This window comes from Camellia sinensis, chromosome 7, assembly GCF_055761805.1.
Source record: "Camellia sinensis isolate YWXY chromosome 7, ASM5576180v1, whole genome shotgun sequence".
In the NCBI taxonomy this organism is placed as follows: Eukaryota; Viridiplantae; Streptophyta; class Magnoliopsida; order Ericales; family Theaceae; genus Camellia; species Camellia sinensis.
Window position 1 is genome coordinate 75911831 of NC_138967.1, and position 26765 is coordinate 75938595.

Genomic DNA, 26765 nt, shown 5'->3' on the forward strand with positions numbered 1-26765 from the left:
TAAATGAAATTTAATTAAAAATAATAAATTATAAATTATGGCCTTATAATTTTTTTAGTGTTGCTCAAAATTAAATTTATATATTAAATAATTTTTTTTTTGTGTTGTTAATTTAAAATTATATATTAAATAAAAAAAATAAATTATAAATTATAAATTTAATTTAATTAAAAATTATGGCCTTATAAATTATTTTTTTTTAGTATTGTTAAAAAATTAAATTTATATATTAAATAAAATTATTTTTTTAGTGTTGTTAATTTAAAATTATATATTAAATAAAAAATATAAATTATAAATTTAATTTAATTGAAAATAATAGATTAAAAATTATGGCCTTATAAATTAAAATTTTTTATTGTTGTTAAATTATAAATTATAGATTACAAATTTAAAATTTAAAATTACATATTAAATAAAAATTATAAACTACAAGGGTAAAATAGTCTTTTGAACATTTATCCTTATCCAGTCAGTTCAACCAAACATTAGATTCACTAAAAATAGTCCAAACCAGACATCTAATCCCATGACTAAACAAACATAGGATACAAATTCAGTCCAACCAAATAGTCCAAGGACAATGTATCCTAGGACTAACAATCTGATGGATTACAATCCTCCCTTATCCAGTCCATCCAAACAAACACGCCCTTAAAACTAACAGTCTCTTTGGCCTATTAATACCCTCCAAGGAGGGGACCAACATTCCCACGAGAGGGAGGTGAGTTTGGTATTCTAATCCTATGGGATTGGAAAATTGGAGGAGAAAAGACAATTTTACCCTTCATTTTACAAAGATAGCAAAGTTATATTTTGTGCGTGAATTTTTTTTTTTTTTGTTGCGTGTGTGTGATTATTATGTCATTATATATATATATATATATATATATATTAAAATAATATAGTATAAAAAATATTTATAAAATATAATTTTTAATATTAAAATATATCAAAAACACCAAAGGGTATTTATGGTATTTCATATAGTTAATTTCATCACTAAAATATATTACAAACAAGCACAATTTTTAGCCCTCTCGCTAACAATCCCCAGACTAGTAATCTCATCCATCTTACATCTGAAAACAAATGGGACCTTGAGTGTCTACCATATGTCCTAGTTATGATTTTTGTGATATTTAGTTATGATTTATTGTGTTGTTAGTTATGATTTGGTTATGATTCATTGTAATATTAATCATGACTCATTATGATGTTAATTATTACATTATTTTAGATATGATTCAAAAAGTCTTTAATTATATTTTGTATGATATTTGGTTATGACTTATTTATTTATTTATTTATTTTTTAAGTTGATTGAAAAGGATCTAGTTGACAATTGTGATAATCAAAATCACAAATTATCACGAATATCATAACTTGCATATAACATAATCCATCCAGAGGTTCTTTTGATTTAAAGACCTAAATATGTCACATCATGTCTGTATAAATTATTCATTTTTGAAAAATGCTTGAGATATTTAATTTATTATTCTTAAAAATCACTCCTAATGATGTGTTTGATAAGTGCCAAATTTTAATTTTGTCAAACATTCCATCATGTGAAGTTTAACTTCAATGTCACATTATTATGGGTCATTTAGGGGTGATAAATTAGGAAATGTAACATTTTTTTTTCTTCTTTTGTGTAATTTTTTTTTTTTTTTTTCTTCTATATGTTGGATGACCATTGAGTTATTGTTGGCAACTTGGGGATGCTGCTGGACCCTTGGCGTGGATTAATTTTGGGCCTATTTTAATTATTTGAATAATTTATACTGTAATATTTTGTGGAATAAATTAACCATTAAAAAAATCATATTGAATCATACACTTGTAACCACATGATAAGATCACATTTATTTTTAAAAAATATATAACAAACATGATTTTAATAATAGCCTATCTATTTTTTTTATAAACAATTAGTGATCATACGTGATTTATTTGATTTATTTGGATAAGTCATTCCCCATATTCCATCTATTGAAAGTTTTTAATTTTATGTAGTTCTCATAAATGAATATTCTAAGTACAATGTTTGATTTCCATTTTCAGAATTCATTTTTAAGAAAATTCACATTTGCATTTCCGTATTTTTTTTTTATTTTTACTGAATTTTTTTAATATTTTAAGCAAATTTTTTTTTAAAAAATTTTTTAGACACACCTAACATAAATACACTTAAAAAATATAATATTTTTGAAAAAAATCTTTAAAAAATTCATTAAATACCAAAAATACAAATATATATATATATATATATATGAAAATCCAATCTACTTTTTTTGTATTTTTGTTTATTTAGTTATTTTTTAAAAATATTTTTTCACAAATATTTTACTATTTAGATACATCTAAGTAAAGTGTATCTAAAAAACTTTTTAAAAAAATTAATTAAAATTTTAAAAACATTCACTAAATTTTTTTAAAAAAATACGAAAAAAAAAACTTAATTTAAAAAAAATTAAATTCAAAAAATTAAAACAAAGCACACTGATTGGTACTACCCTATGGCTCGTAAAGCTAAAGTATTTTCCATCTTTCCCAAATTTCAACCCATGGGTCATTAATCTTTCTGGATGGGGTTAATAGATCACTCAGATGATGTGAAAACTAACACTGAAACAATTTAATTAGTATCAAAATATATAGCAAAGTGGATTGATTGATATTACCTCTACCATCTCTTCTTAGTAATGCTTTCTTTAGAAAGAGATCCCAACTTTCCTCATCATTTAAACACTGGGGTTCATGGAGGAAATGACTTGGATCTATCTGTGAAGCTAGCACTTTATTTCGAGTCGTTAGCAATATTTTGCTGCCGGTGTTTCCATTCGGAAAGGCTGGTCTCAAGCTTTGCCATGCCTCCACTGACCAAATATCATCTAGTACAACTAAGCATTTTTTCCTCTGCTGGACTTCATACAGCTGCTCAAACAATTCTTCATCTCTCATTCTAACAACATCTTCCTTCCTCTCCGAAACAAGTTTGATAAAAATTCCTTGCAATATCTCTCTTGTTTGGTATTGTTGAGATATGCATATCCATGCCAAACCATCAAAGTGACCCTGGACATCTTTGTGATGATACACCTTTTTAGCCAAAGTGGTCTTTCCCAAACCACACCCATGCCGCAAATAGAAACGACTCGACAAGGAGTGTAGTCATTGATTTGTACCAATTGTTTCACCACTGTGTTCAAGTCTTCCTCAAACCCAACAAAATCCTCTTCAACAACATGTTGATATGATCGCTTCAATTCTTGTTGCTTCTCAACTGCCAAACTTCTTGTGCCTTCACCTATAGCAGTACTGGTTTAATCTTTCTAAATCTTCAATATTCAATGAGTAATGCATTTGCATATAAAGAACTCATATAAAATCATGTTTTTTATTTTTTTGGTTGTGATTCTTTCATTTTAAGGGAATGTCACAATTTTGGCCGTCAATTACCAAAAATAACAATCTCACATAATTCTGTGTGAATTTTGGCCATGTTTGTGTGGTTCTCTGGGAAGAGAAATTGGACTAATAATATGTGAGATTCACTTAAAGAGTGTTCAGTTGGAGATATGAGTACAGAGATTAACTATTAAGGTGGATTCTCTCCGGTCCAAAATTTTGGACTGGATGGGGTTGTTTGTGCTTATGGAGTCCACCACGAACCTCGTTTCAATTATTCAAACCGTTCATTTTGTCGGACGCTTTGTGTATTTCATCTATTAAAAAAAAATAAAATTAGGTCAATCCAATAACTGTAACTTGTTTAATTTATTGTTTTTATTATTAAAAAAAATGTATGGTTCATTTTTTAAAAACATAATTGTCGTCTATTTTTTTAATGAAAAATACAATAAATTGAACAAGTTATAATTATTGGATCAGCCTACTTTTTTTTTGTAAATAAAATACACGAAGTGCTCAACAAAATGAACGATTCAAATCATTGAAATAGACTCGTAATACTCCCCACAAGTCCAAACAGTCTCCTTCAGTCCAAATTTTGGACTGGGGAAATCCTCCTCCATTAATATCTCCTTGACTAGTAATACCCATGGGGGTTAGAAATTGAATAAGGGAATTACTGGTTGAAAGACCATTATACCCCATGTTCTACATCAAATAAAAGGGTATAAGAAGGGTATTATTGGAATTTCATATAATTTCTTTTCTTTTTTTTTCAAAAGTTGTATTGGTTAGTTTATTAAATAAGATGGATTAAAATATTTTTTTCCAAATAATTTATTTGTGAAAGAAATATTTAAATTTTTTTATAATTACTAAAAAAAAATAGAGGAATTTTTAAATGATTTTTACTCAAAATTTATATTTTTTTAAGTGTCACTGAATTAAGTGCATTTAAAAAGTATCAAAAGTTATAATATTAAAAAATATTAAAAATAAAAAATATTAATTTTTTTAAATACTATCCATAGTATTACTAATCTGCTAGCGTACAAACAAATCCTATTTATCCTATATATTCAACCTAATATCACCATTCTAATAATCTCTTCACTAAATCCAACCGCACTCTTAATCCCCTCTATCCTATGAAACCAAACAAACGTGTATAGAAATTTTTATTTACAAATTATTTTACCTGCTTTATAAAATATATATTAACAAATTGAAGTCAAAATTGTTGAAACATTATTTTTATATATTTTTATAAATTTATCTAATATAAAATATCTATAAAAAAAACTTATAACAATTTTAAAATTAAAATATAAAATATCATCCTTTCCTAAAATTGATTATGTCACAATAAAGATTAGATAGACTATAATCATGTAATCAAGTGAAATTGACATGTTAATAAAATTTAAAATTTAAATTTAAATTATTAATAATTTGGCATCTCAAAAGAGAGAAAAATATGGGAAATTATTCCATGCTGCCAGAGTATTCATATTTACCAATCACCCAACACAATATCTCACTTACTCACATTCTCCACCAATCACAATGCTATGAAATATCATTTGTCTATATTTCGAAATTACTGAATAATTATCTAAAAAATATAGTACTTTAAGTAAAAATATTTAACTATAATTAAAAAATTTAATAAATAAATAAAACCTCTTAATTTAAAATCATCATTTGAATTGACTCACCTATACTTTTCAAGCCGTAAGTATGTAAACTCGCGGTGAGATCGGTGATCTTGGTTTTAATGGTATCGATCTCACGTCCGACCCCGTGAACTTGTAACCATTTGTTGAAGATGCAAGCGAATCTTTTAAGGGTGTTTCGGACACCTCTTCTGTTCCTTTTGGATGAAACTTTGATGACAAAAGTTTCGAGGATGTCTTCGGTTTCGTAAGCAAGTTGTCTGATTTCCACAACCCAATTGCTGACCCTCGCATCTACATCATCTGATTGTATTGCGTCTTCCAAGAAACATTGCATTCGCTTTAACTCGACTCGGATTTGTTCAACTTGCTCGTTTACTCCGTATAAGAATTTTGCTTCTTCCACCAACAAAACTCCAAGTCTGTTTATAATAAAGGATACAACAGGCTTTTCCATTCTGATCTGAAGTCGGTTCAATTCAACTCAAACTAGTTCCCGACAAATCTGGGTCTAAAGGCTGGGTGGAGAAGAGGAGGGGTTGGGATGTGGTTTGTGGGTGTAGACTCTATACCGAACTGGCTGAGAAGGATGATAAAATGGTTGGGGCTTTTCTCAATATAAGCCATTTTTGTATTGTATTTCCAAAATTAGGCCAACTTCTGACGGAATTTCAAAACTAAGTTAAAGCGCTATTACTATTCGCGCTTTTACTGTTAGGAGCGCAAAAGTAGATGAACATGAAAATCGCTATTACAAATAGCGACTTTGATTAATAAGTCGCTGTTACGAATAGCGCTTATAGTGTTATTCTTTTCCCAATAAAAAACGCTGTTCTTAACAGCGCTTTTCACACAAAATTTTGTTGCCAAAAAACGCTATTGATAATAGCGATTTTAACAAAAAAAATTTTCCAAAAAAACGCTATTTATAATAGCGATTTTAACAAAAAATTTTTTGCAGAAAAAACGCTATTCAGAATAGCGATTTCAGTTCAAATTTTGTTCCAAAAAACGCTATTTCTAATAGCGATTTTAACAGAAATTTTTTTCCCACCCAGCGTTTTTAACATAAACTTTGTTAGAATAAAACGCTATTTTCAAGATAAAACAAAAGAAAAAAACATAAAGCAATTATCATGTTAAAATATGTTTTTTTTTTTTCTTTTGTTTTTGTTTAGAATGTGTAATTCATAAATTTTACATAATATGAAAAAAAACCTCTTTTCATATATTAATTTTACATACTATTTTTCATATATATAATTTCAAAATCATATTCATGTAGATATTATTAATCCAATCATGTTCATTTATTTGGCTTTACTGAAGCCGTTGTCATGTTACATTTTTCATTTTTTCTTTTGTCTTTGTTTTGTTTTAGAAAATGTAATTAAAAAAAAATTTTCGTCTTCACTAAAGTTGTTTTCATGTAAAATTTTTTTTTGCTTATTGTTTTGTGTAATTAATTATTTTTTTTTCGCTTTACTAAAGTCGTTTTCATGTAATTTTGTTTTTTTTCTTTTGTCTTTGTTTTGGGTTGGAAGGTGTTATTTAAAAAATTATTTTGGCTTTACGAAAGCCGTTTTCATTTAAACATAAATATATATTTATTCTTTTGTTTTGGGTTAGAAGGTGAGAATGTAATTCAGAAAATCAGTTTAGTAAACCAGTTTAGTAAAACCGTTTTGTACCCGTTTTCATTTATAAAATTTATTTTTTTGTATCGTCTTTGTTATGGGTTAGAATGTGATATGCATGCTGTACAGTTCGAAGCACACCCACACATTGTGCAACTCGACGAGCAACGACGAAGGGTGAGACGCGAAGACCACCGCGGAGTAGGCCAAGAAGACAAAGGCCACAGCGAGAGCTCCTAAAATAAATTTTCTCAACATTTTTGTAATAATACTTAATACATAATATACGAAGTCAGTACTTTACAAAATACTCTTACGGGTATGAAAACAACATAACTGAAGTTGCAAATGTAATAGTTTTCAGTTACGTAGGTAGTACAGACATAATTCTCCCACAAAAATACATTATGGACACCATGAACTGAACACACATTACATACATCCTGGACACTCTTAACTGAACACACAATACATAAACATAACAGTTAGATAGAGAAACACCTAATTCATGACCTAATATTGCATATTAATAGCCGTAACATTTGACGGACACAATACATAAACATAAACTTAAACATAAACATAACATAACATAACAGTTATACTTACTCTAACACAGACATTACATATTAATGGAAGTTGTTATATTGCCGAAGTGTAGACATTAACACCTAATTCGCGCTTAAATCGGCAGGTGGCTCAGAGTCTGAACAATCCGAAAGCTCAGCGTCAGAGACAAGTTCAGGATCCTCCATGATAGCCTTGATAGCCGCAACATTTGGTTCTGTTTTGTTCTTCTGGGCATCCTTCTTAAGTATGAGTAGCTGCATATCGCGGGCCAATCTACGACCCATTTGAGAAATCTCACGTTCTAGTGTTTGACATAGTCGATCAACATTATCAGGATCTTCCTTTTGGATCTCAACAGAACGTGCTTTTGGCACCTTCAGTCCTCTTTCCCGACATAATCTTTCGTTTTGCACTCGCTCTATAAATAGTGCGGGCCACTTAAGAAGTCTAGCCTTTGCATAACCATATCCTGTTTGATTTTCTGATGGATCCTCCACCAAACCACATGGATCTCGATAGTACTTGGGCATGACGAAATGTCGCTTCCCAAACCTATCATGATAAGCACAAGAGGCATCCAAGAAAGGAAATGGTGTTTTATCTTCAGCATCGCCACTTCCCCTTCCCCCTCCTCGTCGTGAACTTTCACCCCTTTGCAAGTTCCTACCACCTCTGCGACCCCCACTCCCTCCTATGAACCATGTAGCCATGCTAATTTTTTAAAACAAATGAATAATAATTTCGTAGGGCGAAATGAGTTGTAAGGTTGTGTCTTCACCTTGAGTTGTAAGGTTGTGTCTTCACCTTTACTCGTTTATATAGTTGATTATGAACGGATAAATGAGAATCCCACATATATGCATGCTGACTGTAAGGTAAATGCATGCTGACTGTAAGGTAAATCAGTAGATTCACTGTTGCCATGTGACTTTCTAAATTGAGAATCCCACATATATCAATACGAGATGAGTTGTCACTGTAACAAAAAAGTCGAGCAAAAAATGGAGAAAACCAAAGCATGTGCACGAAGTCACATCACTTCACAATCCATCTGCATATACGAACAAAATAAGGGCATGGTGACTGTAAGGTAATTCAGTGAATTCACTGTTGCCATGTGACTTTCTAAGTTGAGAATCCCACATATATCAATAACAGATGAGTTGTCACTGTAATAAAAAAAATCGAGCAACAAATCGAGGAAACCAAAGCCTGTGCACCAATTCACATGACAAAGACCATCCATCTGCATATAAGGACAAAATAAAGGCATGCTGTTGTTAAGGTAAATCAGTGAATTCACTGTTGCCATGTGACTTTCTGAGTTGAGAATCTCACATATATCAATAACAGATGAGTTGTAATAAAAAAAATCGAACAAAAAATCGAGAAAACCAAAGACTCTGCACCAAGTCACATGACTTCACAATCCATCTGCATATACAGACAAAATAAAGGCAGGCTGACAATAAGGTAAATCAATGAATTCACTGTTGCCATGTGACTTTCTGAGTTGAGAATCCCACATATGTAAATAAGAGATGAGTTGTGACTGTAATAAACAAATCAATAAAACCGAAGACTGTGCACCAGGTCACATGACTTCACAATCTATCTGCATATACTGACAAGTCTCTCCACGATTTGACTACTCAATGTGTGAAAAAATGAAGCTTATGAAGCTTACGACCCGCTATTTGTATTTCATTGAAAAGTATGACTATTTGAATTGTTCTTGTCATTTGGGAAGCTATTCACCGACCTACCTGTTATGTTTTATGTGTTGTTGAAGGCGGTAGTTCGATTCACCGAGTTTAGTTTTTTGTCAACCCCTCATTCATTACCGGAGTCATAATTTTTACTGGACTTTCAAGAATTGGAAGGTGACTCTTTCTTCTTTCCTGATGGAGATTGAAATTCGTTGTAATTTCATCCCTATTTCAGCAGCCCCAGTTAAGGGAACCTTTTCTCCGAGTTGCCTGATCTATTTTATGTGTTTTAAGTATTCACATAATTGAACATACATTAATCCATTAATTAATCCAGAACATTCATTAACAAATTGCAATTCAATAAAGAAAGTCATGAACTCATAAATGTGTACTTATAAATGTAGGTATTTCATAAACTTCAGGTTCATAACAAAAATACTTGAAATACATCCGTACGTTACACCAACAACAACGTTGTCTTACACTCCAGGAACGAACATATGAAAGATAACGGTGTTTGATTTCTTATTCGTCATCTGACATGTAGTAGTCAGAGAGATATTTTTCATTGTTGAAGACATTATTTCGCTCAACCATTGTCAAATCTCTGTTGCTTGCTTCTGCCATTTCAGTGGCTAGCTGAAGCATGAAATGTCGACATCTCTGCATCAACATCCTGTTGTTCTCCTTCTTAATTCTGCTAACTGCTTTTTCATAGTCACTCACATTTCGTCTAGCCATGGTCAATGAACGACGATGAGGTACCGGTGCCCCAAAGTTACGTAGATCATTATACAATCCTTCTTGCTCCGTTACCCTGAACGCCCATTCTGCTCGGATACCAGCATAATAATCCTTTGGACTTGAGTACTTTTCGCTCTTGTAGTCATACATAAATGGAGGTAGCAGCCACACTTTCGGATTTCTTTGCCGGCGTGAACTTCCTGCACCTCTTGAAGACATTGTTAATAAAATTTAAAAAAATAATAATAATAGTAATTGTATATCTATTACTATTGTTATGCCTTCAACAAACATCATACTGGGGTATTTATAGACATGATAGTGGTGCTAGGGCACTATGGAATAAGTGATACACGTGATATTATTTGATGTTATTCATTTCATGTAATTTTGATTACCCGTGACTTTGTGTACCTGTGATGTAGTCACGGACGTGGTTGTAAGATAAAATAATAATTGTAGGCTATAGAATCACAATGCTATCCCTTCATATTCGAGCAGTGCGTTGTCAAATAAAACAAAATGCAGTGAGTTGTCACATCGGCACATGAAACTATTTTGTCATGCTTACTTTTGTAATACAATAAGTACTCACTTGGAATTGACGATTTCAGTACGTATAAGTGTTTTCGAGAAATTATAAATGAAATCGAAAAATGAAATTTTCTTTGTATTCAAGTAATATTGTTCATAAACTATCATTGTTTTTCTCACCAACATAAGAAAATGGTCACCTGCTAGGTAAACACGATTGGAACGTTGGTGCCTATATTTTATCTTATTTTCAGTTAATGAACTTCACAGTCATCCAATTTTTATTGTCATTACACAATCGTCCATCATATTTTTTTACCAACATAATAGCATTTCTGCTTCTTTTCACAGTCATAATAATGTGACTTAGATGAATTCTGAAATGTGCGGAAAAAACAAAGCATGTAAGTTGCACTGCAGAAGTCACATGCATCACGTAATGTCAAGAAAAAAGTCACAACGTATACAAGCATGGCAAAGTAAGAAAGTCACATGCATTACTGCATCACTGCATAAAGTGACATGCAGCATTGCATCACTGCACAAAGTCACATGCAGTGATGCAGTGATGCACAAAGTCACACGCATCACTGTATCACTGCACAAAGTCAGATGCATCCCTGCATCGCTGCACAAAGTCACATACCTCCTACGTACTGTGCCCATTGCAATTATGCACAAAGTCACAGGCATCGCTGCATCTGCGGCACAATAGCCGATGCTACAGGCCGTTGATTCGTTCATGACTGCACAAAGTCGAGTCCTGACAGCCGTATGCACTGGATAAGGTCAGTAGCATGCATGTGATCGAACAGGAAATTGCATACACACAGCTACCATGTGTGTATATGGTATAAATATCGTAGCATACCACAACAAAAGTTTTACAGCTATTTCTACCGATATGATCATGACATATACGGTGGTTGATCTATATTCAGCAATGGGTCGCTATTGGGTTGCAGATGGAGATGAATTTCAATACCCATTAAATCCAAATTTGCGTTACTCACGTGCCACCGTCAATACCATGAGAGCTGAGTGGGAATTTCGCAAAACTCGAGCAAACGTTCTCGTTGAGCTATGCCGTGAAGTTAATCTTAAATTTCCTCGCCGGTTAGCCATGCGTATGCCAACTGACACTCCACAGTTGTTGCAAAGGGCATTGCATCGTATCCGCGACGAGGTTAATCGCATGACCCAACGTTTGCAGAGGTCCGAACTAATGAAGACCGCAAATGAGCGTGCCGAAGATGGGTTAATGGATGATGCACACCAGTACTACGCCTGGAGCATGGATGTTATGTATGAATCTGATATTGAGATGTCAGATGATGATGATAATGAATGAAATTGTTTGGATGAACGCCCAGGGCATTTCTGTAATGCATGCAATTTGTAATGCTTATCCATGACTTATCAATAAAGCGAGATATTTCAATTATTTTTAGCCTTGAACAAACATATTTTTTATAGCTTCTTTACACGTTTTGTTCAAACCAAACGGGGTTTTAATTTATGTTCTCCTAAATTACGGATAATGAGAGAGGGGTAGAGATGTGAAACAGATTTGTGTGATTCATCAATATAAATAAGAATAAAAAATTGTGAAATGATAATTGCGAATAAATAAGTATGACACTTACATCAGCTGTACAAGTTTGACACATACAAACAAAAAAAAGAAAAAAAAAACCTATATAGTCCATATCGCAACCGCTAATGCCCTAACCTGCCCCCAGTCCCACAACCCCGACCGTGGATCTCCCTCCTCGGTCTCCTACGGTAGACTCTCTGAATATCTGGCACTCTCTCCCCTGCATGCTGCCCTCCACTGACTGCCTGTGGAGCCTGTGAGTGTGAGTGTGACCCCCCCTCTCCTGCATCTGATGCCCCTGATCCTGCCTGTGCCTGTAGATCATATACTGCTGTGAGCTGTGAAACTCCCACTCCCTCGTCTGGTGCAACTGTATCACGATCTGCAGCTGGACCACGACCTCTGCCTCTGCCCGCACCCCGACCTCGGCCGCGACGTCCCCCACGACCATAACCTCTCCCTCACGCTCTGGGGGGGGGCTCAATATGGCCCTCATCATCAATGTGTGTGATGTCAGTGAGAACTGCATCATGTGTACTCCTGGGCGCGGTCGAAGTAGTCCCCATAAAAGCAGGTGGTAACTGGGTGGGTGGGGTAGCAACATCATGCATGAACCAAGGGGTGGTCGAAGTACTCCCCAGAAAAGTAGGATGTAACTGGGTGGGTGGGGTAATAACATCATGTATGAAGCGGGGCGGTGACCAATCAGGGTCAGGGTCAGCATGCTGGGTAAGATGTACGTGTGGGGAATATGGAGAAATGTATGGGGTATCATGTGGTGGGGTGACTGAAGTCGAAGGACCTGCTGTGGCTGGCGCTGAACTGGAAGGCACTGACGTGGACGGGACTGATGTGTCTGGAGCAGCTGCTGCAGTGTGTACACCGTAGTCCCCAAAATGCAGACGATCTACCCGATGGGCATGCTGGATCCCCTCGTACAATAACTCTCTGATCTCTACAAGGGCCTGCAGACCAAGCTGTCCATCACGTCTGAAAATAGCGTCCTCAGCCAAGTGATATGACCTCCCAGCTCGAACCACCTGTAAAAAAAATAGATATATTAGGCTATATTAGGCTATAGTTAACAATTATCGGAGATATAGTACGCTACTCACCAATGACTCGAGAGAAGGCCCAACTCCCTGATATCCGGCCTCGGACAGGTGGCTCGGATTACCGACAAGTAGGTGTGTATGTCGCCGATACCACAACATGTAAGGGTCGGGAGAGGGGAGGACCCCATCGCTCCAGTCAGCCTGTACAATAGTGTCGCGACGGGCATCCCACAACTGTATGTATCGCATATGATGCTGACTCCAGTCAGTACTGGCTCGGCCACGTCTATCCGTCGCATACAACCGCCACTCGGTGTCACACCGATCCGGCACGGCCTGGACCCGACCAAACTGTCGGAGGACACGATCAGGGAGATGCCACTCAACCACGCCATAACAAATGAGTGGTACTCTCGCCATCCATATATCCTCACCTAGGCGGCAGTAGTCTGGGAGCGTGTGGAGGACATCAGCATAAGGCTGCCAGATAAACTACAATAACGACAGTCTATTAAAAATCGGTCATAAACGTATACAGTCCATATGACAATTAAAATTTAGGTATTTAAATTTGATACCTCGCCGTCTATCATCCGGTCAAGCTGGTCTCTATACACGACCACTACGTGGGTCGATACGACCTCGTGGCTCATGTCAACCCTCCATCGGCTACCTCGAGGTCCGGCCGGCATCTGCATGTCTCCCTGCCCGATGGGAACCTCACCAGGAGCAACTAGTTGCCGCCTAGCCGGGGCAATGCGAATCAATCTCTCCCACGCCCAAATCTGCAATAGTTTGAACGCAATTACAATACTGATATATGCCATACAATATGAATTGACATGTAATAAAATTCTTACTAACCTGTAGCAAGACAAGGGGTCCTCCGATCTGAGTCACACCCACCTGAGTGGCTCGACATAACATCCTATACAAGCATGCCAAAGCCGCGGCGCCCCAGCTGTACTGGCCGATGACGTCAATGTCTCTCAACAGTGGCAAATACATCAGCTTGAGCAGGTTCTGTGACTTATCAGGGAGAAGTACCCCCCCAATAAGCCACAGAATATATGCTCGCGCATGCTGCTGTACTAACTCATCTGCAGCATCATCTGGAAAATCGCCCTGAAAATGCTCCGACAGCCACCTCACCCGCACTCTACCTGCCTGTAAGTCTGCAGGTGTAGGTGCTACTCCCAATAGCTCAGCACATAGCGCTATCCACTGCTCCGTCGTCAATGATGGGTCAAGTCCAGTAACTGCTCGCCCATCAATCCGTAGACCGTATAGGACAGATACGTCCTGCAATGTGACGGTGGCCTCACCGGTCGGGAAATGAAATGTATGAGTCTCTGTGCGCCATCTCTCGACGAGAGCAGTAATGAGTGGGTGGTCCAGTCTGATATGGCCTATACGATATACACCATAGAATCCCGCGCGTAGTAGACACTGCAAGACTCTATGGTCCAATGGACGATCCCACAGGCCGGAATCTCCCCGTCGGCATGCCACCACGGTGCGTGACTGGTCCTGCATAACAGAATGAGTATTTTAAATTATAGCATTATCAAGGAAATGAAAAACAAAATGCAGTGTATTTTCATTGTACGCGTAAAGTCCAACAAACGTTATTGCATACCGGGTCCTCCCATATACTGTCAGCCCGATGTGGATGACTCAAAAGGGGGACCTCATCAGGTAGATGTGCCATGAAGCCTGTACAGTTGAAAAACAAATACATTTTGAAAAACTGTATTGGTGAGCATGTAATTTAACTATATCAATTAAGCTGAAATTATTATGTACATGACGACTTGAAAAATAAATGTGGTCGATTATTTTAAAAGTATAAATTTGTGTGCCATTAACATGGAAGCAATTAACTAAAATCAAAATTTTGCATATTATGTGCCCATTAAATATGATAAGCAATTCAACATAACCTATCGTTATCTATGCTTCGGACTAATATAAAAATCTTTTACAAAGTCATTTTACGATATCAGTTACATAAGCTTAATAATGACCAATAACATGTGGATAGTTTTTGTATGTCAATATTTACAAACAAAATGGAATGATCATTTTTTTTTTCAAAACTTCATTATTGATTTTGGCATATTTGACATAACGTCATTATTGATTTTGACATATTTGACAAAATTCGTTACATTTATGGCATATTCGACAACTTCATTATTGATTTTGTAATTTTTGTTTTGCAATAAAGTAAAAAATTTGTAAATTACGTACATGTAAATTACGTACATGTAATTCACAAAATTCTGTAATAAACATTTTGAATGAAGTAGAGAATAAAAACTATGATAGTTGTAAATTTCGTCAAGCAAATAAAACAATTACAATATATAAAGAATTAAACAACAGAAATGATCTATTACAAATAAAAAATGTTCTATTACATGTATGACCCCGTTTACAAATAATGAATTACAAAAGAAAAGAAAATGATCTATTACAAATAAAGAATTACAAAAAGATCTATTACAATATGTAAGTATTACATAGTCTTCATCGACCAAGTCGCGCCGGACATGTTCGCCTGTCATGACCTGTCTGCTGGCACTCACTGCAACGAGCGGTCAAACGCCTATCTGATATGTCCATCTCATTCGGAATACGAGACATAGATGCACGACCCCGTTTCACTTGTCGCAGACGCAGTACATTAGGCATTAAAGTCCACTGCGGATCAGCCCAATAATCTTGATGCGGTATTGGATTGAATTTAGTTTCCCAAACCCTCATGTATACAGGAAGCCTATATACTGGATCAACGTACTCGAATGGATTGTCACCGCATTCAGACATTACAGCGAGCATATGAGAACATGGATAGTGTCGTATCTCATATTTCCCACAACTGCACGTGGGTTGATTCATCCGCACAATTTGTGTATTGCGACCTCGTCCATGGCGAAAAGATGTTTGCACCTCAAACACGCGGCGTGGCCTATAAAAAAATTATAGTAGAAACTAATGAAGTTCATGTTTTTAGGTGTAGTTAAATTGACAACATAATAACAATAATTTCATTTATATTACAAACTAACCTGTCATATGATATCAACTTGAAAGTATTTGCCCTTGCGATGCCATCCTCAATAGTTTTTTGCATCTGTCTAGGGTATTGGAACTCATTTCGTACATCTAGTTCAGCTTGGGCTCCCATCTCGTCAAAATATTTTACAAGCCGCCGAAATGTAAATTCTACCATAGCTGAGATAGGTAAGTTCCTTGCACCTTTCAAGACGCTATTGAAGCACTCTGCATCATTGCTAGTCAATACCCCCCAGCGATGTCCACCGTCATACGAAAGGGCCCACTCCTCAGGATTCATCTTGTAAACCCAAGTGATGGCTTCTTGGTCAATAGCCTGTATTTGTTGTAAGTAACCATTACACTTTCGTCGTTGATGAGCACTTCCTGCTTTCCATAGAAGTTGTTTCAGCTCCTTATTTCTGAATGTAGTGTTAAAGTTACTACAAACATGTCGAAGGCAGTGCCGATGATATCCAACAAATTGGAGAGAGGGATTCAACCAATGCCGCCTCACAGCAGCTAAAATACTCTCAGCTCAATCGGATATCAAAGTCACTCCCTGTCGGTCCATGACAATATGTTCCTTGATATTTGAAATGAAGAACGACCAAGACTCCAAACTCTCCTTGTCGACAACAGCAAATGCAAGCGGTAGTACTTTGCCATTGGCGGTGACAATCGTTGCTACAAGCAACACACCAGTGTATTTCCCGTATAAGAATGTACCATCTATGGTTATAACAGGCCTACAATGTCTGAATCCATCGATGACGGGTTTGAAAGACCAAAAAACAAAGTGGAAGACGGGCATAATGGTTGTATTTCCGGTATATCTATGCTTCCATTGCATGATGGTACCAGGATTAGATGTTTGTAATGCATACATGAATTTAGGCAACATCATATATGATTCATCCCAATCTCCGAATACCATTCGAATTGCCTTTGCCCTTGCATGCCACGCCTTCTTGTAATGTATAGTATAGTTCATGGATTTTTTTATGTCTTCGATGACATTCTTAATGGGCATATCAGGTTCGTTCTGCATACAACAATACCTATGAGTCAGATTATTTTGGTGTGAACACTTTAAAGACACAATTTTGGTGTGAACACTTTAAATAAACAATGTGTATATAAATGTAAACATTTATTTTGTATACTCACCGCAACTTGTCCCAAAAGATGAGAAGCAATGTAACTGGAGCTAATATTTGTGTGGTCCCTGTTCGTTCGTGGGTATAAACAATGGTGAGGACCCCTATACTGCTTTATTTCAAAAAGCCCATGTCTCTTACTAAGAGATGCACGCAACCACCATCTACAGTCGTGCTTGCAAGCACACACCCAAACGTCTCGCTTGGAGGTTACGACTTTGTACTCTCGATTATTTGTTGCATGGTACAATTTCACAGCATGTACGAGTTGCTTCTTATCAACGAAAACCATCCCTTTGTCCAACTCTGGATTTTCAGCATTCCAGATTCGGTTACGGGGAACGACATCGCGGTTACTAATGTCAAAATCACCACCCATGTGAATGTTTTCAAAGAAAGGGATTTCAGGTCTAGGTGGAATGGGGGCATTCTGAATATCAACGGGAGCGTCGACATCATCTTCTTCATCATCATCATCATCTGATCCGCCCAATAAATTTTCTTCATCACACATTTCATTCTCATCATTGTCTAGGGCGACATCAGGACCGTACATGTCACTGTCAGCAAACTGCACAAAATTAACCGTTTCAGCCATATTACCAGCAACTTCAACTGGAGTCGTATGATGGCTATAGGTGGGCACATCTTGGGTGTTATTGTGAAATTCAGTCTCGTATCCACCATGTGAACTTGATTCTCCACCATGGCCATGAAATGTTTGTTGTGTGTAGCCAGCTGCATAACATTCATTTGATTCATACATAGGAGACTGAAATGCTGTCGTGTCAACCCCATGTGTCAGCAATGTAGTGAACGGATGCGATTCCATCTGTGTTACATTCGGAAGATTCTGTACAACCTCTTTCTGAATGTACACTTCCAAACAATTTGGTGGTTCGAAATTTCCACCGATACTTAAAATGGTGTTCAACGCCTCATCGTCATTTATCGGTAATATTTTGTATTTGCTGGTTGCTTGCCACTGGCGATAAGGATATCTACATTTGAAGATCAATCGGACTGTTTCCCCGTAACTTGCGACCTTGGACATAAACATCTCCTCCAAATTGCCAAGTGTGGTGCCAAGTTGCACCATATATATCCCTTTCGGCTCAGCATCATATGACACACCTTCATCGGGATCCCGAATTATGTTTCCCCCCCAGTAAAAGATAATTGGAACAGTTGCCATATACTTGCTTCAATGAAACAATAAATATCAACAATATCAACAATATACATATATCGAATTGTACTTGTAAAATAAACATTAAAATTTGCAGAAGCCACAAATAAAAGCAACCCTCTAATTTTTTATCAATTTATATTTTCCAGGGTTGAAGGAACTGTAGAGGTGAAACATTAATTCAATTTGTATTTTGTCAACTATATATTTGTGTCTCAACTTGATTATTACTGTTTATTTTCTCATTTTGTTCACTTATTTTTATTCGTATAACAGAACAACTGAGATTTCATCTATACGTGGAGTTATATATTGTGTCTCATTTACTTCGTATGTGAAGACTCTTATCTTTTCAACGTGAATGTTCTTTGTTGTCATTGCTCTATTGTCTTCATCTAAAAAACACATAACAAGAAGTATAGTTGTTGTCTTAATTCTTTCGAATTAGTGGCGAAAAATAAAATAGGTTGAGAGATATTTAGTAGAGGGTGACGCGATTGATTTGGACAATATAAAATACAGGGTGCAAACATTGAGAGAGATTTTTTTAACCTGGTGATGTAATTGTTCAGATTTATGGAAAATATAAGTTAATTTGATTTGCTCCAACTTGTGCCATTACGGACCTTAATGACAAAGTTATTTCCTATGTGAACTAGTAACCCTCGTCCATTTTGTAGAGGGCATAGAGGCTTTCTTATAAAATTAAAACAACAAACTGATTTTGGATCATTTTGGATTGTTCTGAAAAGTAAAAAAAAAATTAAATTTATTTACTCCTTTTTTTTCTTACACATACAAAAACAAAAAAATTATTACACAGATAATTTATAATGGCCAAAAATTAGAGATAATTAAATTGAAGTTGGTGGTTAAATGTATGGACTACATTTTGGATAGTTATCCATGTGAATCTATCGGGCCATCCGTACCAATTATTTGGTATTACAAAATACATGCTTACCCATCAACGTGCCAATTTTTTTTTTCCCTCCTTACGTACGAAATTGCTATGGACTATTAATTAAAATAATTTATTACTCTTTTCATGCATATATGTCTGCACACCTCTATGGACAGAATAATTATGATATTTGCTTCCGCCAACCCCTAATTTTGTAAATCTATTTAAGTGGCCTTCGGTAATCTTAGGATTACTGGCCGGTCATACCTATAGTAGCGGGTTTGGGTCGTGATAGAGTGGTATCAGAGCACGAGTTATACCGTACACATGAGTCCATATAAGCTACTAGATGTCCTAGACAGAATTAGGGGCATTACATCAGCATGTGTTAGTGTATGTGAAATTATACGACATGTCTGAAACAATTAGACATGAAATGAAATTGAGCATTGTCAAAACTATAAACGAGCTATTTGCCTATGTTTATTAGTGCTCTATTTACCTATAGCAAATGGAGAGAACAAGAAGTGATGATGTGATTGAATCCTTTGATGGCAGAATGGAAAGAATGTTAGAAGCTTTAACCGAGTCCATGAGATAACAACAGAGACAACAACTACCTCTTTCGCCTTCTTCAGTGCAAGTGGAACTGATAATTAATGACATTATCGGGTTGACTCAGAAATTTAACAAGATGAAACCTCTGACTTTTCTAGGTGTTATTGAGCCACTGAAAGTTGAAACCTGGATACTAGAAACTGAAAAATTATTTGAAGTGTTTCCATGTTGGATCATTTTGGATCGTTCTGAAAAGTAAGAAAACTTGATTTTGGATCATTTTGGATCGTTCTGAAAAGTAAGAAAAAAATTAAATTTATTTACTCATTTTTTTTCTTACACATACAAAAACAAAAAAATAATTACAGAAATAATTTATAATGGCAAAAAATTACAGATAATTAAATTGAAGTTGGTGGTTAAATGTATGGACTACATTTTGGATAGTTATCCATGTGAATCTATCGGGCCATCCGTACCAATTATTTGGTATTACAAAACACATGCTTACCCATCAAAGTGCCAAATTTTTTTTTTCCCCTTCTTACGTACGAAATTGCTATGGACTATTAATTAAAATAATTTATTACTCTTGTCATGCATATATTGTAACTACTCTAAATTTATTACAAAGTAGATTTTCCTTTTCAATGGTAGTGGACAATCACAAAGTGAAAAAGACGATAAGTCAGTTCGTTCAATACCCATTTCAAAAACTTTCTCAAATTTTCTTCAGTTTTCTCATAAAATTTTAATTTGTACTAGAATACTATTATATGTATTACAAATTCAGCTCATTAAATGTTTTAATCATATTTTGGCTGCTTGACCCCAAATATAGTGAAATAAACCAAACGAAATTAAACCAAATTTTTTTTTTTAAAATCAAATACAGTCAAATTTAAATATTTTCAGAAACCAATAAAAATATTTCTTTTCAATAAAATAGAGTCAAAATTAAATATTTTGATAAACCAATAAAAATATTTCTTTTTAATAAAATAGAGTCAAAATTAAATATTTTGAGAAACCAATAAAAATATTTCTTTTTAATAAAATAGAGTCAAAATTAAATATATGAATTTCGGATTTTTTAATCGCAATTCTTAATTAAAAAAAATTAATTTTAAAACCCTAATTTCCTTTTAATTCCTCTTCACAAGCAAAAAAAAACAATTTCCAATTCAACAAATGTACGTTGGTTTATTCAATATTCAAAATATAGACATTTTCATTCACAAGCATAATTTCAAAATTCTAATTCCTGATTTCAAATTTAAAAATATAAACATTCAAAATATTCAAATTTATTCAATATTCAAAATATTTTTCTTTTGGGTCCAATGCCAGTGGTGCAATACATAGTAATTAATGGGTGGACATTGGAGATTCTTCTTTCTACTAATAAACCCACTTCGCAAAAGTATGAAACAAAGAACTAGCTTGTTGGTCAAGAGTCTTGCACTTTGTTTGGAGCTCAAGGATGGACTCTCCCAATTCATGCGTGTGTCTTTCATCCTTGCATTTGTTGGTTTTATTATTGTATGTTTGTCATTGTGTGTTAGACTTTTATAGTTGAATGTTTAATTTAAGAGTAATATTAGAGATCTTAAAAGATTTATCAAAATTTCTACTAAATGTCTCACGTAGGACCCATACCATGCAGGTCCCATGTAGATTCCACACCTACGTGAGACATTTAGTAGAAATTTTAATAAATTTTTTAGGGTCTTTAACATTTTGGTTAATTTAATTCAGTTTTTATGACAATTGGAATGAAAAAATTGGTGAAAAGTCTATTTTGATGGGCATATGCGGCATTAGGTCAATGATTAATTTATTTTATTGATAAGGACATAATAATAAAAGGTTTTGGTGGAAAAAAAAAAAACAAATTATTGTTTTGAAGATTTATTTATTTATTTTTATTTTCACTCTTGTGTAGTTATACCCTTACACACCACAATCACTCGACTGTCGCTAGATAGTCACAGGACCATCATCGGAAAAGTCATCGACAGTTGTGGTGATAATTTGGACAAATGAGTGACACGTGAACAGATAAATGACAATTAGATAAATAGAGATAACATGATCTTTTACGTTGTTGTTGTTCTTATAGTCCCTGTGCCTTGAAACATTCATTAATCAGATCCAACATATAATTACTTTGGATTTTTCTCATATTGAGATCTCAATAAGAGAGAACTTGAGGAGCCTATAGAGCCCATCACAAGTTCCGTTTCGATGATTCGAACCGTTTATTTTGTAAAATCCTACATTATCACATTTTAGTACCCTTTTGGGAACTTTATTTTTTTAGTAGCTTTTTAATGTTTTGGTCTTTTATGAGGTGAAAAAAATTAATGTGTTTGGAATTTTTTTTTAATTGAATAAATAGTTGTGAGGAAAAAAATGATTGATATATATGATGTGATCTTTTACTTAGACTTTGTTTGGGAAGTGGGTTGGTTTTTTTGACTTTTTTAACTATTTTAGCCTGGGCTAAAAAGTTTGGTTTGGGAAGGACTTTTTGACTTTTTGACTTTTTTGACTTTTTTTGTGAGAGAAGAGTGTAAAGATTATGGGTTGAATGTGATATTTTGTTTATTGTGACTAAAATAGCTTATTTTATCTTTTGTGGCTATTTTAGCCAAAAAAAGCCCAAAAAGTCTCTTCCCAAATAGAGGCTAATAGGGTTGAATTTGTTAACTTTTTGATTTTTGATTTTTGATTTTTTTTTAGTAGTCTTTTCAGCCAAATATTTTAGCCAATTCACCTCTGGTCAAACGGACCTTAATTAGCAAATCCCATGGGACTTCAAGGCTTAAGCACATTATGACAAGCGTCTTTTTAACATGTGCCCAATGTATTTAATTATTTTAACTATCTTCATTTGTATAGGAGAATGTAAAACATAAATAGAAATAAATATGATGAAACTCAGATATTTTTGTACATAGACAAAAATGTTCTCACATTTGAAATAATGAAATTAACTAATTTATAAAAAAAAACATAACAAAATAAAATGATAGTACCCTCTTGAATAAAAAAACAAAAAACATTAATATTTCATTATAAATAAAATATAAATTTATAAATCATATAAATAATATTACTTTCTTTATTTGGAAGCTCATTTAACTTGAAACAATTCTTTGAAATAGATTGTTGAATTTCACTTACAATTAGATTTTAATCTATTAATTTTATAATATTAGAACCAAAAAAATAAAATCCATTGATGCTATAATATTACAAAAAAAAAAAAAACATTTCAATTTATTCCAAAAAATAAAAAACCAAATAAATAAAAATACTTTATTTAAAATTATATAATGACAGTATATGTTTCAAATTAAAAATACTTTATTTTGATAAACCAATAAAAATATTTCTTTTTAATAAAATAGAGTCAAAATTAAATATATGAATTTCGGATTTTTTAATCGCAATTTTTAATTAAAAAAAATTACTTTTAAAACCCTAATTTCCTTTTAATTCCTCTTCACAAGCAAAAAAAAACAATTTCCAATTCAAAAAATGTACGTTGGTTTATTCAATATTCAAAATATAGACATTTTCATTCACAAGCATAATTTCAAAATTCTAATTCCTAATTTCAAATTTCAAAATATAAACATTTCGTCATTTCAATTCTCAATTCTCAATTCTCAATTCTCAATTATATGCATTTCATAATATCACATTAACAATTATCAATTATATGAATTGATGATTTACGAATTTCATCATTCCAAATTTCAATTCTCAATTCTCATATTTATGATTTATTTAACAAATTCAAAAAATTAAAAAAATTCCAAACCCGATTTATGATTCAAAAGCATAAAAATTCAAATGCATTACAACACTTAATAATGTGAACCCTAAAATGACATCCTAATTTGAACATTCCTAATAATGTGAACAATCTAATATCGAACCCTAATTTCATCACCACAACCACATGGACAAAGCATAAACATTCATAACCATATTCAATTTCATAACCACAATGATAAAAACCCTAACATTGACAGAAAAATACATTTAATAATTCCAAAAAATTCAAAAACTAACCCTGATTCCAAAAAATTCAAATTCATTTAAAAACCCTAACATTGACAGAAAAACCCTAACCCGTATGCCAAAAAATTCCAAACCCTAATTTCATAACCACAATGATAAAAACCCTAACACATTTAATAATTCACAAGTAAAACCCTAACATTGACAGAAAAATACAACACATTTACAAACACAAAAACTAAATACATAAAATTAGGGTTAATGTCATACCACGGAGAGAGAGAGAGAGCAGAGACAGAGAGCGAGAGCGAGCTGAGATGGAGGAGCGAGAGCAGAGAGAGAGAGAGCGAGCGAGAGCAGAGAGCAGAGAGTAGAGAGCGAGCGAGAGCCAAAAACCTAAGTCTGAAAATCTGCAAAACGTATGCAAATGAGGGGGGGTTTTGTTCGTATATATGAGGACTTTGAAAACGCTGATCCAAAAAGCGATTTCATTTAAATGAAATCGCTATTAGAAATAGCATTTTTTTGGCAACAAAATTTGAACTGAAATCGCTATTAGAGATAGCGTTTTTTTCGGGGAAATTTTTTTCTTAAAATCGCTATTACAAATAGCGTTTTTGGGCAATTTTGAAAAAAGCGCTGTTAGGAAAAGCGTTTTTATCCGCAGACAAACAAACACTAGAAGCGCTATTTGTAATAGCGACTTATTAATCAAAGTCGCTATTTGTAATAGCGATTTTCCTGTTCATCTACTTTTGCGCTCCTAACAGTAAAAGCGCGAATAGTAATGGCGCTTTAACTTAGTTTTGGAATTCCATCAGAAGTTGGCCTAGTTTTGGAAATACAATACAAAAATGACTTATTTTGGGAAAAGCCTCTAAAAAGGTTTGTTGGGTAATTGAGAGAGAGAGAGAGAGAGAGAAAAGAGATCACTTTTTGGAGTCAAAACGTTTGTTTCGGGCAACAAGCTTTGTGGGATTTTGATCCTCTCTCCCTTTTTTATGCATTTTTTTTTTAAATAATGTTTGATTCACTGAGGTGAAGTTTGGCATATTGTAAAAAAATTAAAAAATTAAAAAGTTATTTAAAAAGTTAAAAAGTTAACACTATTCACCAAAAATCAACAATTACGGTTGCACAACTCTCAATCCTAATTTTTTCCTACAAATCAATTTTTATAATTTTTTATTACACATTTTTCTTTAAAAAGTCGAAAAGTTAACCAAACATCCATATTTTCTTCCTCAATTTTTTAGTCCAAAAAGATAAAAAGTACACTTATTTAGGACACTCCAAACAACCCATAAATTTTGCTTCGTCTCAATTATTCTTCGTCTGAATTATTGAACGAATACATGAATAGAATATTCATTCAAATAATTCAGGCGGAACAAAATTTAATGGATATAACAATATTTTTTTTTATCTTATCATAACAAATTTGTTTTTTTGACATGAGTAATTCTATAATTTGGTGTGCAATTTGAACATTTGTATCTAAAAAGGAAATGACAAATATGATTTGAATTATAAAACTAAATATAAATATGATTTGATAAAAATATTATTGATATTTGATCAATTTTGTTTCTACAAAAAATATATTACTTATTATACTCTAAAAAATAAATAATTTAAATAATAGAAACAAGTGCCAAAATGAACTCCAATAACCACATGTGCCTCACCCACAACAACCACACCATATCCAAGAAGGAAAAAGGTTGGAATCCTTTTTTTTGAGAACCCCACCACCTGGCCTGTTTGTTTTGGGAGATAGAATGAGGGGATTATTAGTGAGGAGATTAATAATGAGGGGATTGATAATGGAGGGGATTGATAGTGAGGGAATTAATAATGAGAGGATTATTAGTGAGAAGATTGATAGTGAGGAGATTAGTAGTGAGGGGATTGATAGTGAGGGGATTAGTAGTGATGAATTGTTAAATTATTTTTATATAAAATAATAAAACAAATAAAAAAATATAAAAAATTAAAAATTATATTTTAAAAAAAATTTCCCATATATAAAAAATAAAAAAAATAAAAATTTCTAATCCCCTCACTATTTTTCTAATACCATCTCTACCTCTTCTTTACCAATCCTCTCTCTAATTACTAATATCTTTGTATTAGCAATCCCAATACCCTCTCTTTCACCCAAAACAAACGGAGCCCTAATGCATTGTGATTAGTCAATTTTTTACTTTTTTTTACTTTTTTTTTTCTCTCTCCTATCTCTATGTGCCTATGGAGGGATTGTGAGGATCAAAAAAGAAAAAAAAAAGAAAAAGAAAAAAAAAAGGGATGTATAATTTCTGATCCAAGAATGTCATAAAGTGAGTGGAGTCCTTTAAAAAAAAAAAAAAAAAAAAAGAAGAAGGATAAATTACGTTTTGTCCTCTTTATATTTGATTACCTTTCATTTTGATTCTTAATTATTTTTTTTTTAATTTGACCCTTTATATTTTAAGTCTTTTCAGTTTAGTCTTAAAGCTAATTTATGTTCAAAATTAGATAGAAAATATCATAATAACTAGAAACATAACATAAAAAAATATATTATTATATTAGGGTTTAATTTTATGTTAGAAATATAAATTAGGAAAATTTATCTATAAATCTCATCTTGAGGAATAGTGATCCGTTTAGTCCCAATAATTTTCTTATAGACCAATTAGTCACATTGATTTTGGAAAGGTAAATTTAATATATTATTTGAAAATTGGATTTACGATTATATCTTTATTTCTATTATGTTTAATTTTTTTTTGCCCTTTTGTGCTAGAAATATAAGATACACAATATATGGAAATCAAATTTTGGATGAATTTTTATATGAAAACCTTTTTTCATTTACAAAATTGACTTGAAATATGCGATTCTTCAAACATTCTAAAAGGATGAAAAATGCTTC

General features: G+C 33.5%; 3 protein-coding genes, 1 long non-coding RNA gene, 1 other non-coding gene and 1 pseudogene across 6 annotated transcripts; 1 reads left to right on the forward strand and 5 right to left on the reverse strand.

Annotated features, from left to right (window-relative positions):
* Positions 1-2614: 2614 nt before the first annotated feature.
* LOC114274406 (uncharacterized) lies at positions 2615-5648 on the reverse strand. Its single transcript, XR_014335511.1, has 2 exons — positions 5136-5648; positions 2615-3313 (listed from the first exon to the last, which is right to left on the reverse strand). It is a non-coding gene; the product is annotated as an uncharacterized LOC114274406 (transcript).
* On the forward strand, positions 5077-24862 carry LOC145795170 (uncharacterized). The gene is made up of 2 exons (XR_014335512.1): positions 5077-5693; positions 24734-24862. It is a non-coding gene; the product is annotated as an uncharacterized LOC145795170 (long non-coding RNA).
* Positions 11860-13428, reverse strand: LOC145795167 (uncharacterized). The gene is made up of 2 exons (XM_082878253.1): positions 13003-13428; positions 11860-12927 (listed from the first exon to the last, which is right to left on the reverse strand). Exons 1-2 carry the CDS (start codon positions 13360-13362, stop codon positions 12349-12351), a joined length of 939 nt encoding a protein of 312 aa, XP_082734379.1. The 5' UTR covers positions 13363-13428; the 3' UTR covers positions 11860-12348.
* On the reverse strand, positions 13500-14885 carry LOC145794900 (serine/threonine-protein phosphatase 7 long form homolog pseudogene; annotated as a pseudogene). Its single transcript, XR_014334873.1, has 3 exons — positions 14582-14885; positions 13807-14472; positions 13500-13727 (listed from the first exon to the last, which is right to left on the reverse strand). The product of XR_014334873.1 is annotated as a serine/threonine-protein phosphatase 7 long form homolog pseudogene (transcript).
* LOC145795168 (uncharacterized) lies at positions 15311-16421 on the reverse strand. The gene is made up of 2 exons (XM_082878255.1): positions 16017-16421; positions 15311-15916 (listed from the first exon to the last, which is right to left on the reverse strand). Exons 1-2 carry the CDS (start codon positions 16301-16303, stop codon positions 15475-15477), a joined length of 729 nt encoding a protein of 242 aa, XP_082734381.1. The 5' UTR covers positions 16304-16421; the 3' UTR covers positions 15311-15474.
* LOC145794901 (uncharacterized) lies at positions 16541-17994 on the reverse strand. The gene is made up of 2 exons (XM_082877236.1): positions 17173-17994; positions 16541-17047 (listed from the first exon to the last, which is right to left on the reverse strand). Exons 1-2 carry the CDS (start codon positions 17992-17994, stop codon positions 16541-16543), a joined length of 1329 nt encoding a protein of 442 aa, XP_082733362.1.
* Positions 24863-26765: the final 1903 nt, after the last annotated feature.